Source organism: Haliaeetus leucocephalus, unplaced genomic scaffold (assembly GCF_000737465.1).
Source record: "Haliaeetus leucocephalus isolate CR32 unplaced genomic scaffold, Haliaeetus_leucocephalus-4.0 Scaffold151, whole genome shotgun sequence".
In the NCBI taxonomy this organism is placed as follows: Eukaryota; Metazoa; Chordata; class Aves; order Accipitriformes; family Accipitridae; genus Haliaeetus; species Haliaeetus leucocephalus.
The window spans coordinates 6,606,985-6,626,162 of record NW_010972587.1 but is presented as its reverse complement, the minus strand read 5'-3'; the positions used below and the strand labels follow the sequence as shown (position 1 = coordinate 6,626,162).

Here is a 19,178-nt window from a genome sequence, read left to right as displayed (position 1 = left end):
TTTTTACGACATACCAGCCCCCCCCCCCCCCCCCCCCCGTGCAACTTTAATATCTTGAAGATAGTAATCTATTATTAAATATTATTTATTACTGCCTGGAATGCACTACCACCACCCACCTCGTCCCCCCATCACTAGTGAATTCAAAAAAATATGGGTACAAAAGAGCTGTGATTTCTGAGCACAGTTTCCATAAGAAGCAGGTGTACAAATGCTGGTGACAGAAGACTTTCATGCTGTTAGGGCATAGGATTGCAGTATGAGAACCTGGACTGGATTTCTATCAGGAGCCTTAGACATTGATATGAGCATTTATAAAAAAAACACCAATGTGTTGGCAGAGCCCCTGAGGAAGAGGTCTTCCTTCCAAATGCAGAGCTAAAGAATGATCTCGGAAGTCTAGGTTGGGAAACAGCTTCACAGCATTGTGTCTAGGAATAATTTGTAGGTATAAGGTGTTCTCCCAAGAAATACTTACAATATTGACTGCAGCAGCAGCTTTGAACTTTTTTGATCTTACCTGTGTATTGCCATCCTAGCAGGCTTCAGTACTACAGATATGCTTTGTCCGCCTGTATGGCTTCGATCAGTACTGTCTATTCCTGATATCAGTGCTGAGGGCTTTAAAAGTCCTTATTTATTGCCTTGAAAGTCAAATTCAACAGTTTTTATCCAGATATGTGCCTATCCTGTTTAAGGTGCTTTTTCAGTACTTCCTCTCCCTTTCTGCCCCATGGCTGAGTGTAGAGTCCTCATATCTGTCCGGTTAGAACAGTTACTTGTATGAGGACTAAAAAGAAACAGCTGGGAGAGCAGAGAAGCTGGTTGATATTTTTATCAGCTTTTCTACGGATTCAGAAGATCCCACTCCCAAATGAGAAATGCAGTGCAAGTCTCTGAAAGGCATTGTGCCGAAGTTTTCTTTTTCCCTTGGAATTGGTTCCGAGTCTATTGTCGTGGCTTGTCCGTGCTCGCTTGGTTGTCAGCAGCCTCTTTGGCTTTGTTTAGTTTGACCAATCCCACACCCACTGTGTGTAAACACTGAATGAGATTCAGTTAGGTAGAAAAAGAAAAATGACAATTAGCCTGTTAAGCAAGAGAGCAGAAACCTATGAAGGCACTGTACTGCATTTTTTTTAAAAAACCCCACTTTAAATGCAACCTGATATTCAGACAATATAAATTGCTACAAACTGCATGCTTGAGAGGATAGGATAGTTAGAAATATAGTACACTGATTAACCTGTTTGATCTCCTTTCAGAACATTCCTCAAATACTGATCTCATCTTTATTTCTTTTTAGAAATACCATAGATGTACTAGGGAAGAAAACAGGAATTAGATGCCTTCTATGTTACATGGTCACATTAAAAGAATACTTATGTTTTGAAAATAGTGTGCTAATCTTCTCCAAGATTTGTTTCTCTGCTGTTCTTTCGACTTTAAAGAGAAGGGTGCTCAATCTGTATGGTCTTTATCTACATGACAATACATCTTTCTTGCTTTTGGAGCATTGTTTCTATTTGCTTAGTTTTGGCAGAAGTACATGGCAATGGAAGTCAAAATGATGGTGGTTACAGGCATTTTAACTCCATTTTCTAACTGTTCTTTGAGTGGCTTTTGTTCAGCTTTTGTTCCCAGTGGGTAAACTGCTCCCGTTTCAGATAGTTTACATGCTCTCTAATACCAGTATCTCCCAGAATCCTATTTAATACAGGAGCAATTTTTACAAGAAAGATAGCATAGGCAGGCATCAAGTCTGTAAACTATAGCACCCAGGACGAGTTCTCTTTTCTGTTCTTGCAATCTGTGATTGTTGTTTCCTAACGTGTATGGCATGATGCAAACTGAGAACTATTTCTTCTGTGCAAATATCCTCAACAATTCTCTTTTTTCCTCCTGGCTGAAACAGGCAAACTTTTTTTTGCCAGTTTTTTTCTGCTCAGCCACTGGTCTGCAACCTTCGTATTAGGTAGGATGCATCATTTCAGAATGTTAATTAGGAGGCTAAGGAGATGGGTTTGGTGACTGACTCCACTTTGGAGCAAATTTTCGTGTGTGTGATTTTGGGGAGCATTTCTGTAACTTTTAGATTTGGTTTGTATGTTCAATGCTATTAGTGATTTCTGTGTACAGAATGTAGTGTTCATTAACACTATACCAGATGTAACCTATCAGCAGAGAAAGGAAAAGATGTCACTAGCAAAACTTGATTAGAGCATAGAGGTAAGAGCAGTGTGCAGAATTTCAAAGAGGAGTGGGATGTTTAATTTCACTCTTCTAGCACATAGGGCTGTGCTGTATCTGAAGTCTGGGCCCTGTAGTTCTGCAAGTCAGATGGGCTGGAACTGCCTGTGGAGCATAGTGACAGCAAGAAGAGGATTTGGCTGCTTTTCTCTTAGCCTCCTTACTTGCTATTGTTTTTTTATTTTCTTTTTAAGAGCAAGGCATTGGTGGTGCTTTTGGATGAGTTGTCATTATGTTTGTATAATAATTTCCCCATGGAACAGGTGTCACAGTTTGACTTCTTTGCATAATGATCTTCAGTCAATTCTGCTGCTCAGTACTTCCATTCTTAGATGGTGATCAATCCCAAAAGGCTCTAAGATGCTAACTTTGACTGTAGTATTAAACAGTTTGGTGCTTAATTCTGATAGCTTGCCAATCCATATTTTTTATTTTGTTTTTTTTTCCAGAAGGATTTTAATAACGCTAGATAGCTTGTCTTTTGCAGTTTCTTTTGTATCCCTGGCATTCTACTCTGTGACTTTAATATTAATATCACGTACTAAGTAGTTAAATTGAGCATTTCCACCAATCATTCGTGACAAGCCTTGCGATAAAGGATTTTTTGGCGATTAGTTTAAGTTAAACATTTGACTTCTGAACTCATTCTTGTGGTATGTTTGAAGACAGTGGTGGCCAAACAGTGTATTTTGCTGAATAACAAACTGCAAACATAGCTGCTTTTTGTTATTATAATGAAGGATAATTGACATTCTGGTGTTGACGTAGTTGATGTTTTACTTAAAGCTTTAAAAGAATTCAAAGTACTTTGTTGTTTTGCTCTAATACAGACAAATATGTTGGGTTTTTTTCCCCAGAAACATTTCTAAGTGGATTTTAAGACTGCAAATTTGTATTTGCTCTGAAATACAATTGAGTATACGAAGTAGGCACTTGTAAATTCTCATTATGGGTGAGAAAAGGATAGAGTTCAACCAAAATGTAAATGTGACTTATAATCGTGAATGCTATGAGTTTTGTAGAGCAAGATGTGCATCTCGCTGACCTCTAAGTGATGCTCATCTTTTTGGATTGCTTTGTTGGCAGCGCTGTCAAGGATGAGCGCATCCTATGGCTGCAGTCAGCTGTGCCCACCTGCTGGTCACTGACCCATTGCTGCATTCAGGTCTCTTTTGATCTCAGATACCAAAGATTCCTGCCTTTATTCTCTTTCTGGGTTAAAAATCCATGCTTGTGATCATGCTCATTGTTGATATTGGACTGCTCCATTTGGGTATATAGACCTTCAGAAGTGCACAAAGATTGTTCAGATAAGGTGTTGGAGTTCAGTACCCTTTTTTGGACTCTCTTAATCTGAGAATTAAGGTCAAGTATTCTTAAAAAAAATAAAATCTTTTACTGGGTAGTCCATACCAATAAAACTGTTTGTAGATTTTAGATAGTTCCTATGAATAACATTAGCTCTTTTCACCTCTGTAAGGATGTTTTCCAACTTGTAAATTAAAAGCACTTAGGCAAGCTAAACCTGATGAAAACCTAGGGAAAAAGACGCACTTTTTCCAATTATCTCGTTGTTCTAATAAAAGAATATATTACTATAAACCCGTTTTACTTAAATATTTTGGGTATTGTCTGGACACTGTAATAAAAGTGTGTTTAAAAAGTATGATTAAAAATAGTGTTTCTGAAGGGGAAATGTACTATCATCATTGAGGTTTGGGATTTTTGCTTGTTTTGCTGTGTATTTTGGGAGGTGATGACAGAAATGTTTGATACTGTGCAAAGAGGTAGGAAGATGGTATTTAACAGATATCAGAGCTGTGCATGGTAAAAGCAAAGAAGCATTTGGTTCTCAGTGCTGCAGTAAGAAGACTGATTATAAAGAAATGATGTGTAAAATAGCAATCTTTTGTTTGCAGTTAACTTTTGCAGGCTTTTCTGAATGATCAGCTGAGGGGAAAAATAGTTTTGATTCCCAAAATGTATTTTATTGTAGTTAATTGCCTAGTTACATTTTTTTCAGAGTTAAAAACAGTTCTTGTGTCTTGTCTTGTATTTCTACTGTCGAAGGTTTTAGGAAATATTTACATTTAATGGAAACCTTTGCACTTACCCAGCATCTTGATACAAACTTGTGGTAGTGCATTTTGAACTCTTGCTAAACATGGAAAATGTCCTTGAGGTAAAATTTATTATAAAAAAATTTTTTTTAATTGTTCAAAGTCGTTTTGGGGCAGTGGGAAGAGGGTTAGATTTGTTTCCTCTCCTAGATTGTTAGCATGGTTAAGAAGCTAAAAAAAAGTCAAGATAACTGACGGTGCTTGTGCTGTAGAGATTCTATTTATTGCCAAATGTGAAGTTGAACACACGGTTTTACTGACAGTATCTGCTTGCACATCTTGCTACACTGGTTAAATATATTATCTCAAGTGCTCATCATTTTAAAAAAGCTGATGTAGCGCAACCATTCCTGGAGTTTTGCGAAATAAATAGTTTGAATGGGCTCGTATCTGGTTCAGGCAAAATCAGCTGGGGTAATTAAAACTGCTGAAACTAACCTGACTGACCTTTCATGAAATGAACTGGGAAGTTCTTAGATATGTGCTTGGCCAGCAGAAGTGCAAGGCAAAAAGCAGGTTGGTGCAGGAAGGGGGATGGGGATGGCGACATTTTGACTCAGCACCATTTCTTGTGGCGAGAGCAGCTTGTGTGTGCTCAGAATGTGATCTTTCGCATGTAGGAGTACTGCTTGTTTTCATGGAAAAGACAGTCCCTCCCCAATTTTTGTTTGTTCTTAGCAATGCACAAATGTTTATAGGAAGCAAAGCAGTGAATCATTAGAAATGTTCTTTGTACAACGTCTCCTTAAACTGCAGGCTGGTGGTGCGCTGGAATGTGGGGATATCTTTGTGGCTGTTTCTTTCATCAGTCTGATTCTTTTGAAAGCATCTTATTCTGCTTGTATTTTCCATACTGGAGGTTTACAGAAAAATGTTTATACTACAGCTTCAAACATTTACTGAAATGCTAGAAAACCTAAAGAATTTCTGTGGATTCCTTATATTAAGATCAGATGTGGGAATGTCACATTGAATATCTGCTGTACAAAACTCAGATGATTTTAATGGAAAATAAGAATCTGAAATGGTATGTGCCTAGCAGCAAAATAAAAAAGCAGGGGGAAGGGAATGGACAGAGAGAATTATATAATGGGTCAGAATTATACCTCGGTGGTTACAAGTCCATTTCTCTGCTGTGCTGACAGAGAAAGTAATTACTGCATTTATGTCTTTTTCAATGATGTGAAACTAGTTTCTAAAGCAAAGTGCAGCAGTTGAGAGAAGCCTGCAATGCAAGCGACACAGTAATCCATCTGTCTGAAATGTCCTGTGGGCTGAGGCAGTTTCAGCTGCAGGGCAGTTTGAACAAAAATGGGTATTAAAGTGTGTAACAACACTTTGGACATTTTTAATTTTTCAATAATAATTAATCTAGCAACTGAAACTTGGCTTTTATTGATTTTTATTACTCTAAAAGTTAGTTTAGAATATAAATAGCATTAAGATTAGCAATCTAACTGAAGCTGATGGAGAACTGCATAAGCAGGATATTGAATGTAAAGTAGTATTTTGCGTAAGAAAGCCTGTTTCATCGTGAGGCAAAAGAAATGGATTTCCTTATTAAGGCTAATGATTATTGAAACAAAACTTAAGAACTTCAGTAAAAAGAAGTAAAATGTTAAAATTCCGTAGTTACCATGTTGACTTGTGCTCAGGAGGCATTTCATGGACCTGGTTTACATTAGTGTGCGGGTATGTGCCTGTCTGTATGTTTGGAAGGGGAACATAACCTTTGTGTTTGGGAAACCACAGAAGGTCCTTGACAGTGACTAGTAATCTGCTTTAGGGCAGGAAGGCATTGGCAACCCTAGCCAAATGTGCCACATGGGCTGCAAATGGTGAGGATCAACCTGTCCATGACTCTTCTACCTCATCTGTAACAAGTGATAAAAACCCGCTGCTTCTGTGGTTCTCACCACTCAAACTTGTGTTGGACCCAGCTGGCTTGGTGCCTGCTCCCGTGAGGGGAAACGAGTGGGAGCAAGCCCCAGTAGCCTTTAAAGCAGAGGTTATATGCTCCAAATTAGATTTACATGAACTGCTTATCTAACTGGTCACTGCTTGGGAAGAAAGCCTTTAACTTTGGAAATACAAATTATTTGGGGGGGTTGAATACCTTTGGATGGTATAGATTAGCAGTCTTTTGTGATCTTGGACCTTCCTGAGAAGAAGGGAAAGGGTGGGAATGGACACTGCTGGCAAATCCTAACTGAAATGCTTAGTTTAAAATTTTGTGGCTGGAAATTTCGTATTGGATGATGACATGTTGTTCCTGTCCAAAACTGCTAAGAGAATAGTTAGTAGCAGGTGATCTTATATCGAAAGAGAGAAGAACATTCTTCCTCACAGATGTAATTGTATTCAGAGAAAAATATTTCTGTGGAATGCTGATGGTCTCTGGAAAGCTTGTGAGAAGCGTGTATCTGAAGAAGGAGAGAATTTGTGAAGAAAGGAGCACTTGTCTACTTAGTCGCCACAAAGACTTTTTTTTTTTTTAACCTACGGTATTGTAATTTGAGCTTTATGCTTCTCCTTAAAGAATGTTGTTCCCTGAAAATGCAAAGCTTTTTTGAGTTGTGTGAAGATTACTGGTCTCTTCTGTCTCCAGTCGTTTTTCTCCTACACTTGTTAGAGGCTGCTATTTCAAACTCATGTCAAGCTATCTCTTTCCTTTGAGTTTATCTGGGATCTCCATTCTCTTACATGAACAACTTAGAGACCAGAAGAACAATCCAGAAGTTTTCCTGTTTTTCTAACACAGTATCATTCTTCATCTGCATGACATTAGTCTTATGTGCTGCCTTCTGTGAGCCTCGTAGTTCTTTTGGAACAAGACTGGTTTTGTAAGAGCTGAAGATTACTCCATTTCTTGTCACAGTAGTGGCTCATTATTTCTTATTTTGTCACTTCAGAATGGATTATTAGGATAATGGGATAAATTAGGATACAGACTTAAGCTTATGTAACCAAAATTTTTAAGCCTTGCAGTTGATAAAAGATAGAGGATGTTGATTTAAAGATGATCTCCTAGAATGTGCCATGGCAGTTTTTTAAAGGCTTTGTTAAAAATGGACCTGAGAGAACCAAATTAAATACTTATTTATAATTATTTTATTTGAAAAGACCACTTACTGAAAGTCTTTTTGAATGTATAATGATTCAGCTGTAATCTTTCAAATATGCCTGTTTCTAGTGATAGAAGTAGACAGGTCTACACCAGTTGCATTAAAATGTTGGTTAGAAGTAGACTGGTGAAATTGCATTAGTATTCTGCCATGAGTGCTGTGAAGAATTTAAATGGCCTTTATTCAGGTTCACTTATGTTCTCTTTATTATGTTCACTTTTAGAAACATGTAAGTTTCTAGTTTGTCACTAGAAACATGTAAGTTTCTAGTTTTATCACCATAGTGTTTGCTTTGGAGCAGCTAAAGTTTTTTACATGCTAGTGCTATTTTCAACTAGTAAATAACACTGGTTTTCTTTTTAAAAAAACAAAAAAATACTACATCTAGCATTCTTATTATATGCTTTTGACTAGTTTTGTATCCCTTGGATAAGATATCAGAGGTCGTCAGTATCTAAGCCTCAGAATAGTGATTTTGGTTTTTGTGCATTAGAAACTCCCATTGAAGTAATTTGACATTCATCTTTGTTCTCTTGTAGCCTGTTCTCTGTTTCCCAAGCAATTGCACATTAATCTAGAAGCTTTTTCTGAGGTATTAGAATGGTTAGTTCCCTGTGTTTTTGTAACTAGGTCTCACACACCTCTTGTTTTAATGCAGAATGCTGGCAAATAGCTTATGATGTTGTGGTCAAATTTTTTGGGACCTTCATGTCTGCTTCAAGCTGGTCTTCCAAACATGAGATTGTGGGTTTTTTTCTTTCTGTAAATTTGTGTACATTAAACTAAACAGTCTAGCCATAGCTGACCTGGTCCAAAGCTGGTTGAGTCCTCACATTTCTACGTTGGCCTCAGTGTGACTTTGAGTTAGAGCAGAGGCAGTGTTACCAATATTTATTTATTTATTTACTTTTCCTGTCTCTCACCTGACAACAGGCAGTGCTGTAGAAACTTAATCCTTTTGAATCAAGTATTTCAGCAAATCTAGTACGAAACATTTGTGTTGAAGAGCCAAAATGTTATATATGTGTTAATGGTTAGTAATTAATGACTTTCCAACTAATTTAAAAATGACTAATTTTCAATGGTAAATTTTCAAAGATAAAACCAAAAATAAGGAGAGCAAAATTAAGATGGGTGAGACTGACACTTCAATCTCAGTAGATGCCACTTTGTCAAAAAAGATCAGCTGATGAGTATAATTAACTTTTTTTCCTTTTCTGTACTTCCTCAAAATCTCTTATGTAGTGGTAAAATTATTGCTTATGACAAGCGGGATTGTAGAGTCCTTCAAATAGAAGGGACCTCAGGTATAGTCCAAGCTCCTGCTCATAGCAGGATTAGCACTGAGCTCGGACAACGTTGCTTAAAGCTTTGTCAAGTTGGATCTTGATTTGATTATTTCTTATTTTTGTGATTAAGAAAAAGCAGTTAGTTGTCAAACTTTATTCTTGTATTGGAGAAATCAATATCCACAGAAAGAAAAGCATTTAAACATTTAATTAAACTGTTCTGAAATATGAAATTAATCTTTGAAAATATTCACTGATGCATGAATTTTGTGAAATATTGGAAGCATGTGAAGCAACATAGAAAAAACTATTTTATAACTGAATATTTCTGGTTTTAGAGCCTCGATGAGTATGAAGATGATGAAGCAGGGCAGAAGGAGCGGAAGAAGGAGGATGCTATTACCCAACAGAATACGATACAAAATGAGACTTCCAGTGGAGATACCCCTGGCTCATACTTATTACAGGTGAGATCTTAACACTTGTTCATTTTGATATTTTACTCGGTTTTAAAACTCTTAACTGCTGCCTTCTTTGTATTCCTACTTAACAGTAAATTATACCCTATATGGAAACAAACATGAAGTTCAGGAGTTGTCACATTACTAAAAACAGGGTGTGAGGTTCCATTCCCCAAACTCAACACTACTGAAAACCAGTTCTGACAACAGAATCCTCTATTTCTGTAGGGACTTTGAAGGTAATGGTGTTGATGTTCACCATAGAACTTACTATTTAATGAGAGGAGGAGAAACCTGGAGGTTCAAGTGAAAAATACTCACGGGTTTAGAATATTCAACTAATTGGAGGTAGACTTTTCAGATTAAGACCCAATTTCCTAATTTAATTTACTGTGAATTAACAAACTTCTAATTACTGATTCTGGGACTGTAACAAACATGCACGCTCTTAGGGAAGACACCCCTTGCCTCTGTGAAATCTCTTCTTTTTCTTTGTTCTCCAATCCCGTCGCCAAAGGTTACACTCAGTCCTGCAGCCCCCGCCTCCATCAAAACATTGCCAGTTATGCCCAGTACACCTCTCCTGCATACTATACTACCTGTGGCAAATGTTCTGCCTCTTTCTATTTGTGCCCTTAGTCTCTTTAGCCTGTCTTGTTTCTCCTCCCTTTCTGTTACCTAACAGCATGTGCAAACCCAGCTGTACACACTGAGGCTATCCAGCTCTGCCTCTTGACTCTGTTAACAGAGGCAATAGCACATGCATAGGGAGAAAAATATATGATAAGAGCAAGCACACGGTCATAGTTTTCAAATCACCCGTAACCAGAGGGGGCATCACTGAATTTAGTGGGTCTGGATGCGCTTTCCTTCTAAAATTTTGCCCAGTCTTTCATATGCTCATGTTAGTGTTTAACATTCAGAAGAGCCTATGGCAAAGAAGTCTACAGCTTAATTACCTGGAATGTGAAGAACAGCCTCCTTTTTGTTTAAGTTGAACCTGTCATTTGCCATCTGTTTCCATGTGATTTTACGAAGGTGTCCCAGTGGAAGACATGGGGAACAATTGCTTCCTCTATATGCCTGAGTGCCGCAGAAAGAGCTTGGCCCCTCTCAGCTGCCTTTTCTCTAGGCTGAAGAATTCTATTTTATTTAGTTGTTCCTTGTACAGGAGATATTCAGTAACATCCTGTACTTTTTCCGGTTTGACTATGTTTTATTTGGGATCAGTAAACAGAACTGAAGAGTTCATTCAGTACAGCATGCAGTTGTAGAGTGATTTAATAGTGGTTTTTGTTTTGTTCTCTGTTTCTTTCCTGACAATTCCTGATACCTGCCTGTTTGTCTGCTGAGCACCAAGTTTACTATTTTTGTGTGTGTCTACTCTAACATTTTGGAGTTATCAGTGAGCGATAATAACAAGCTCAGAGGCTGATGCGTATGCAAATTAAGAAGCATTTTTACCTTTTTTTCTCGCTTTGTGCTTATGTACACCAAATTTCATCTCCTGTTTCACCTCCTAGCTACTCCAGTAGAGAAATCCTGCATGTTTTCACAGTTGACCCTTATCTTTTCTGTTCTGAATAGCGTCTGTGGACATCTCTGCCCCAAATAAACTGAAAAGCACAGGTCCCTGACCAGGTTCCTGTGGAAGTCTTTTGGGTACTCCCATCCACTGCGAAAGCTGACCAGTAGGGTCCACCATTGTTTCCTGTCTTTTCACCAGTGACTTATTCACAAAAGGATGTTGGCTCTTATTCTAGTGTAGCTTAATTTCTTTAAGAGGCTTCGGGGAATGCCTTTTTAAAATTCAGTAGGCTGTCAACCAACTTTCTCTTCTGGACATTTTTTTACTTAAAAAAGCTGTATTAGATTTGTAAAGTGTAGCTATTTTACAAGTGCCCTGGTGACTCTTCCCACAGTGTATCGTATTTACTCACTTATTCCCTAACTGTTTTAGACTTACTAGCACCACTTTATTCAGTATAAATATCAAGTTTACTAGTCTGTAGTTCTCTGGTCTGCTTCAAAATCTTCTTAAAGATGGTGGTTATGTTAACCACTGATACTAGGGCAGTTTTAAGTGACAGATTGTATAGGATCTTGAGTAGTTTAGCTATTACATTTTTCAGTAACATCAGTAGTTTCTTCAAAGCTCAAGGAGTCAGTACCTTCTCATTCTGGCAACTAGCTGCTTTTTCCATTTTGTTAATTTGTTTTTAAGTTCTACCAGTGCTTCTGTTTGAAACAGACCCTTTGAGTCTTCCATGAAGAAGTGCTCTGATGTGAGACCCTTACCATGCTTTTCCATGGTGAACAGCAACAAAAATATTTCTGCAGAGAAACTGTCTCCTCTGCTTGTGCCTCTTACAACTTACCTATTGTCTTTGCAGATTCTTTGGCAGGATTCCTCGTTCTGAAATGTTTTTTATGCTTTTTCCAAGTTGTTTGTTAGACTCTTTCTTATTGTATCCACTCTGGTTTAACTTCTACAGCAAATATTCCAAAAGTTGTCACTTTTAGTTTCCCGTAGTGGTATTATTACTTAGTGCTTTGGCTGTATTCCCATGCCCTGTTTTTTTAATCCATATTTTCTATTCTTCTTGACCAACAATCTCAGTTTCTATTTACCAGGCTGTCTGTATTAATTGTATCCCACATGGTTCCAAGTTTGTCACCTCTGTATTCAAACAGGCACTACTTAGTGACAGGACACCCCTGCTGTGCCCTGTCAACAGACAATACAGAAGAAAGTCCCAGGCCTCAGATCTGGCAAAGACCCAGGGTGGCACATGTACAGAACAGATGGAACCTTAGAAAGTTGTAGCTGCTAAGACTTAATCAGTTTATTACTGACTCGTGTCAACTCGCTTTTTATTAGAAGACTTACAACTTGCCCAATTTGAACAGAATTTGACAGTGTTCTTTCGGTGTTATTTGATGATTTGGTTTCCTTTTGATTCTACTCTATGCAAGTTAAGCCTAATTCTGTTCTTAAAAGTAGAGTTCATGTTTTGGATCAAGAATTCAGTCAGTTCTAGTTGCCATTGACCAATATTTATTCTAGTTCTATCTATTTCTTCAACTTCTATCTACTAAGCAGAATAAATACATTTCTGTAGTTACAGATGTTTTCACTGATTTGTCCATTTATTACCATTTTAACAAATCTGTAAATGTATAATTACTGTGACTATGGTGAACAAGACAGTTATTGACTTCAAGTTTGATGGGCAAATACATTGCTAATAAGGTTTTATTTCCAATCCTTAACCTGATCTTTCAGTTCTACTGTAGCATGTTCAGAAGTTGCTGTTCTCCTTCTCATGGGCAAAATACACATTTTTTTGAAAACTCTGGCTGAATTTGAAGTCCTTGATCCAAAGCACAGAGATAGAAGATTTGTTTAAGAATAGGTCTAAAAATATACCAGACGTGAGAGTATTTTCCCTGAAGCAGAACTAAGCAGAAATCAGCTTCTCAATTATTTTATATTGGAAATACGGCAACCTTACAAGCACTGAAAAACAATTACAATCAGAACTGTTACTTCAGCAAAAGATACTGTGGAAAGCCACACCTCACCAGGTGAATCAACACTAGATCAGCTCCCAAACACAAGTGTTACATCTGGCTCTGACTTCCTTGCTTTATTTTCCTCCTATTTTTCATGCTGCAATTCAGTGGTTCTCAGCTTGAGTCACAGTGCTGTGGACTACTCATTGATGTGTATGGGGATGCAGACTGAGAGTGATAAGTTACATGTAATGAAGCTTAGAACTCTTACAAATTAGCTAAAAATTTGTAATGCTAAGGCCAAGCATAGTTAAAGTTACTACTTTAACTAGGAATCAGTGGAGTTTGGCAATTATATAAAACTAGCTCTTGCTTAGCAGAGACGGTAAAATTGAAAATGTTGTGAAACTATTTTGACAGCAATGTCTTTCTTGCAGCTGGACAGAAACGATACTGTGTTCAGGGTAATGAACATCTTCTCTCTTCTTAATTGAAGAAAGTGTTAGTATATATGCCGTGTAAAGAAAACTTGCATCAAAGAACCTACAAAATTTGGCTGGAAAAATAATTGGTTTACTGATGATTTTTTTTTAAGTCTCTTGGAGGACTTGCTGAGTTCCAGAATGTGGACAAATGCTAATATTGTGCTAATGCTCAAAAAACCCCCACCAAAACCCACCATATGCAAGGCCTTAAACTTTACATCAAGGCATTCAGGTTGTGCTGATACCATGGTCACCTGCCTCCTGGAATTCAGTTGTTTGGAGAATATTTTAGGAGACTAGATGCATAAATATGTGCCCTTCTTGGTGTAATCCTGTGGCAGTAGGGTTAACATAACTTCCATGTCATTATAGAAGAGATACCCGAGTGTGATAACATGTTGTGGTGTCTGTATTACTTTATGGTGTTCTTGGAAAATTGGGGAGCAAATTGGGAAGGCTGAGAAGATTAATCCAAAGCCAACATAAAGCCTTGCAGTGGGAGGCACGTGTGTAGGTCCTCCATCCCTTAAAATCTTCAATTCACAGCTAGCTGTTTTTCTGGAAATTATGCCATAATCACACAGAACTGTCATTCTCAATACCTTGGAAGGAGTTTGAAATCCTTTGCTTCGTGTTATCTTTAGTTCCTTTCTGCTCACGTTTTATTTCAAATGTTGTAGTGTCTATGAACGCTAGCTGTTGTGCTGTGCACTGTATGAACACACTGCAAAAAATTTCATCAGCTGTGAACTGTTTGACATGTAAGGGTAAGATAAGGAAATAGTTGAGTAAATATGTATTGGCAAAAGCACCAAGCAACAACAAGGTATTTGAGATCTTCAGAGTTATTTTTGAAATTGGCATGGAGATAGGGTTTACTGTGTTCTAGGTGTCTGTTTTTCTCCCCACTGATGACAAAAGGGGTCTCACTAGATCAAATGTAGGCATCTAAAATTAGATTGGCTGAAGCCTTTCCTCTTCCTGGCAAACCTGGACCAAGCATGTCAGAATGATTCCCCCCCCCCGCCGCTAACTTAACTTGGAAATAGGGATCAATTAGAGAGAGCGAGAGATACCAATTTTTGTGCCTGTGGGCATGAAAAGAGGAAGCTCTGAGTCCCTTAGATAATGAGGTTCAACCTTTGTGAAATAAATACACTGAATCCTTCAAGTGAAAGGTAACGATTTATAAAAATGAGAATAATTTAGAGTATCCTGCTGTAAAAAGGGAATGCTGATCTTTAATTTTGCTGCACAGTAGCAAAATTTGTCCAGTGTCTTTCTTAATTCCAAGTTAAGAAACTGCAGATCATCACTGTCACAGTTAACAATACCTTTTGTGTCTGGATTGACTGCCAAAGATCTCTCTAATGTCATCTGCTAGAAACCTGCTTCTGAATTTGTATTGCTGGCACAAAACCAGTGGGGCAATTTTGCTTCTCAAGTATTCTGAAGCCTGGGACCCCAGTGGGAGGCGTGACTTACTCTTTTTAAGCCACACCAACTGTTTTGCTGTACCTGATTGCACATTATGTAGTGCTGCAAAGCCAAGGAGCTCATTCAAGACCCTTGCACTCTAGTTAGAAATTGTGATCATCTTGTTCCAACCATTAATTTGTTTTGAGTATGCAATTGTAACGTGCATTTCTTGGAGTACCTGTATTGCTCTTAGATAGTGCAGCAACAAGAAATTCAAGAAATGAAGGTCTTGTATAAAATAATTTGGTAAGTTTCAAGATACAACTTTGTAAGATGCATCACAGACAACAATGCTAGACAGATTTGCTAAACAAAAAGTGTCACTTCATCTGTAGCACTGAACCTTGTCTTTATACTCTATGTTGTACCATATTCTTGAAATAAATTCAAATTATGTGCATTAGTAGACAGGCTAAACCTTGACCCTAGTACTGAATTCTTGTGGAGCTGTTAATCCAAGACAGCAAAAGGAGAAGTTGCTCTAGTTTTCAGCTCCACAACACTGACTTGCCTACACAGTAGTATTGCCATGTCTTGGATTGCTCTCACTCCTCTCGGTAGCAGCAATGTAGGTTTTTGTTCTCTGCAAGAGATTAGCTTGTGATAGATGCTTGGATATTCATTCTGTTCAGTGTAGAAATTACCCAAAGAATCCATGTTGACTGGAGGATAGGATGAAATGTCTGCATAATCAGCATTCACCTAATGGTATAATTATAAAATTGTGCCACAGCAGATTGGGTCCATCATAGTTAACTTCAGTAGTGAATGGGTTAGATGGCTGGTGAAGTCATCTAAACTTGATTTATTAGCATGACCATTTAGATGACCGTGACTTGTGTGTTTAGTCGTAAGTCATCCAAGAGCCTATGAAAATGGAAGGAAAACCACATCTAATCTTTTTTTAACCTTTTGTTCTAAAAAAGCGTTACATTTCACCAGAACGTTGTAGGAATGTGGTCTAAAGGTATTCCCACAAAAGTGCTCTGGTGCAGTTCTGATTGCTTAAATATCATCCTTTACTTCAGGTGGGATGCAACACGTTGAAATTTTCTGAAGCAGTGATTTAAGCCAGTGTTAGAAATATTTATGTAAATATTTAATAGAGGTACCTTATAAGCTATGCTGAAAGCAGTAAGTAAAAATAAAGTTAGGGAATAAAAGTCTCTAGTGACTTCTTAGCTGTGTGACAAACTGCGAGGCGTGCAGGGAACTGAAGTATTACGTGCATCTCTGTTAGGACACACAGCTGAAAACCTGCTTGACACAACCTTCCCCAGAGTTTTGTACTTGAATCTTTTGCCAAGAATATGCTGCCAAATAAGCTTCTCAACTGGCATTGCAGTTTATACCTGTCTATTTTGCATTTCCTGGCTTTTTATTTTGCACAGCAGTGTAATGTATGTCATACAGCATCATTTTGCAATTAGTCTTACTATCCAAAGTATATGGTAATGATATTCATATCTATTCATACCTGACCACAGCTTTCAAAGATGCTTTGCATCTACGTTTCATGTAGCTCTTGCAAAGGAGAACTGCATGCATGCATTCAAGAGTAATAATTAATCTTTTATAAGTATATTGTCATGATGTTACTTGGTGTTAATTTCTGTCTGTAGAAATGCAGTTGTGCTACAGGGCATGCCCAAATGTATTAAGGCATGTGTTTTATTTTCTGTGTTATATTTCTTCAGATGTTAGGCCAAAGATTATTTTACATAACAATGTGATTATAATATTGGTATTGTTTAAAAAAGTGAGTAAATAAAATGTGATTAAAATACAGAAATATGTAAAATAGGAGGATCTGTGTTTGTGTACATGAAGTTGTATGTAATTCTGCCAAATCAGGTTGTGGGACTCTAATATTTGACAATTAATTACCAGATAATACTAATCTTGGGGGTTTTATTTGCAGATTAAGAATGTGATCCACCTCACAGAGATGGTATGAAAACAGTCCTTAGTATTCGCAGAGCACTTAATAATAGTGAATGCAATAGAAAGACTCGTGAGGAAATCTTATTGTATGTCTAAAAATGTTCCCATAAAAATGGGTTAAAAAGTATTCAAATTCAATGTTGTTTAAGTATTAAAAGATCACTTAATTTTAAAAATATATTTGCATCTAAAGTCAATCCTGTGTGTGCAGTGCTTTCAAGGTAAGTGACACCGGTTGCAGGGAATTTGCTGTCCTGTACAGTTCATGAAATGAACCAGGTGCTTCTGATGTTTAACTGCCATGGGTTGGTATGGCTTGGGAGACCCCAAATATTCCTGTGATCTGTGTAAGGAAAACAGGAACACAGGAATTTCATCTTTCCATGATCACGTATGATCAGGCCATCACTCAAGTAGCTTCTAGCAATATGGGCATATATTCTCAGAGCAGTTCGAGTCTGTTAATAGCAGTAAATAAGGCATGGTGGTCACTTTGTGAAAAACAGGCAAATGCAAAATACTGAACACTACTCACTGAGTACTCTTCTTTGTTTCCACCTAAGAGATCTTGTGGAAAAATAGATCGTGTGGTGATGTCAGGAAAGGCAGTATCATGATGCATGTAGTTGTAAGAATTTGAATGAAGGTTGTGTAAGTCAGCATCTTTCTGACCTGTACTGAATTGGTTGACTTTGCAGTCTTAATTTTCTTTAAATGCTTTTTGTCTGTATTACTGCGAGACTGGAAAAAAACCCACCCCGAGTAGTAACTTTTAAATTAATCTGCAAGGTAACTCCTCTGAGTTTAGGAGTAATAGTGTTGCATGGTGGTCTTGTCTGGTATAACTGAAGTATTTAAAGACACTGAATGAATTGTTTTGCAAAAATGAGATTGCTAGTTTTTAGTTAAATTGTGTGTGTTTTAGTAGAAACTGAATTTTGAAACAGTGGAGTCTGGATTTCTCAGCTGAATGGGCTATGTAATAGACATTGTTGTAGCAGCATGGGTTTCTCTGCCAAAATCATCCTCCTCTCCTCTCATGTGAGCAAATTTACTATATGTATGCCTAAGTGTAGTGCTGCTGATCCATGCGTGTTCAGTGGGTTTTACGTTCCCAAAGGATCTGCACTCGCTCAGCAAATCTGATTCAACTATATTGCGCGTGCACTATCGAATACCGCTGCTTTCAGAAAGTGCTTACAAGTGAAACCACAGTCCCCTTTGCCCCTAAGAAATCAGGAAGCTGAGAGCTAGCAGTTACTAATGTGAGACCGAAGGGAGAGCGGGTGGCTGTAAACTGGCTACCAGCCAGATGAAGTTGTTTGGCTGGTGATGTGTAGCCTTGGGGATGCAGGTTGGGCATCCCTACTTTGAGTCATCTGACCTCCATTCTTGTAGGGAAATACTAGGACATAGTTACCGACATTTGTCCTCGTAACGACTGATCAAAAAGAGGAATCGTTCTGTTTGTGGAAGGCATCATTCGTGTTCAGTGCCTGATCATTGTCAGCATAAATTTGATTACCTTTGACAAGCAAACCTTGCTTTTCCTAGAAAGAAATACAAAATGATGAACATTTTTAACATCTGTGTTCCTTAAAATTTAATTTAGTGGGTAAGTGGTTTAAGCTTTAAAATTTTGTTTCAGGAATGCATTTCACTCCCGGTAAATAAACATACCCATGAAGTCTCTTATAATTGAATACTTGGTTCTGTGTGCCTATGCACATGGACAACTATTCATGACAGGGCCTGCATGAAAACTAAAACTGAATCAAGCCTGTATCTGTGAAGGCAAGGTGGTGTGGAGGTTTCTTACTCCTGCTGTAGATTCACCGTTGTGCCTAGGAACCGCAGGGGGTTCAGCACAGCTTGCTCTTCAGGTACTTTCTAAATCCTTGTGCAGACCAAGTGGGAAGCAAAGTGTGTGAGTTATGATTTCTTCCTTGTAGTTTCTCTCCAGTTCGGCTGTGATCCTTCCATTAAGATTTTATTTTTTGGGGGCTTTGTTTACTTTTCTTCTCTTTTTTTTCTTTTTTTTTTTCTTTCTTCTCTAGTACTCAACCTGTATGAGCAAGTGTTTGTTTTGGTGTTGCACTGTTGGTTTCTTTCACTGTTGAGTTCATGAAGCTATGCCCCAGAATTGCATAAGCTGGTGCATTAGCTGGCGTTACACTGGTTTGGAGCCTTCATAGAGCCATAAAGAATAGGAAGCAGTTTCTCAAATTCCCAGCTAATGTTTTGAGCAGTCAGCAGGGGCCTCATGTGAAGGAATTAATTTTTCTTTCCCACGTGCTTTCTTTTTTGGACTGGCATCACTTTTTAACTCAGCTAACTGAATGCTGTTTTGAGAAGATTGTTTTAGCTCTGAAAGAGTCAATATGGAAATTCTAGTCAGCTGTCAAAAATTATGATGTCTAAGTGGATATCTCTGCCCAGTCTTCTCTTAAAATTTCGGGGGGGGGGGGGGGGGGGGGTGTCCTCTTAAGAGGAAAGTGAGACTTTTTTAGGG

The 19,178-nt window shown here is 37.9% G+C and overlaps 1 protein-coding gene across 1 annotated transcript in view; it reads left to right on the top strand.

Annotated features, from left to right (window-relative positions):
- The window catches only part of PAWR (PRKC, apoptosis, WT1, regulator), a gene marked incomplete at its 5' end in the record, with an annotated part of 76,715 nt that overhangs the window by 32,640 nt on the left and 24,897 nt on the right, over nucleotides 1-19,178 (top strand). The window contains one exon of the mRNA XM_010561965.1: nucleotides 9,120-9,248. Coding sequence (XP_010560267.1) covers nucleotides 9,120-9,248 — 129 coding nt within the window. The remainder of the gene's footprint in view (nucleotides 1-9,119; nucleotides 9,249-19,178) is intronic.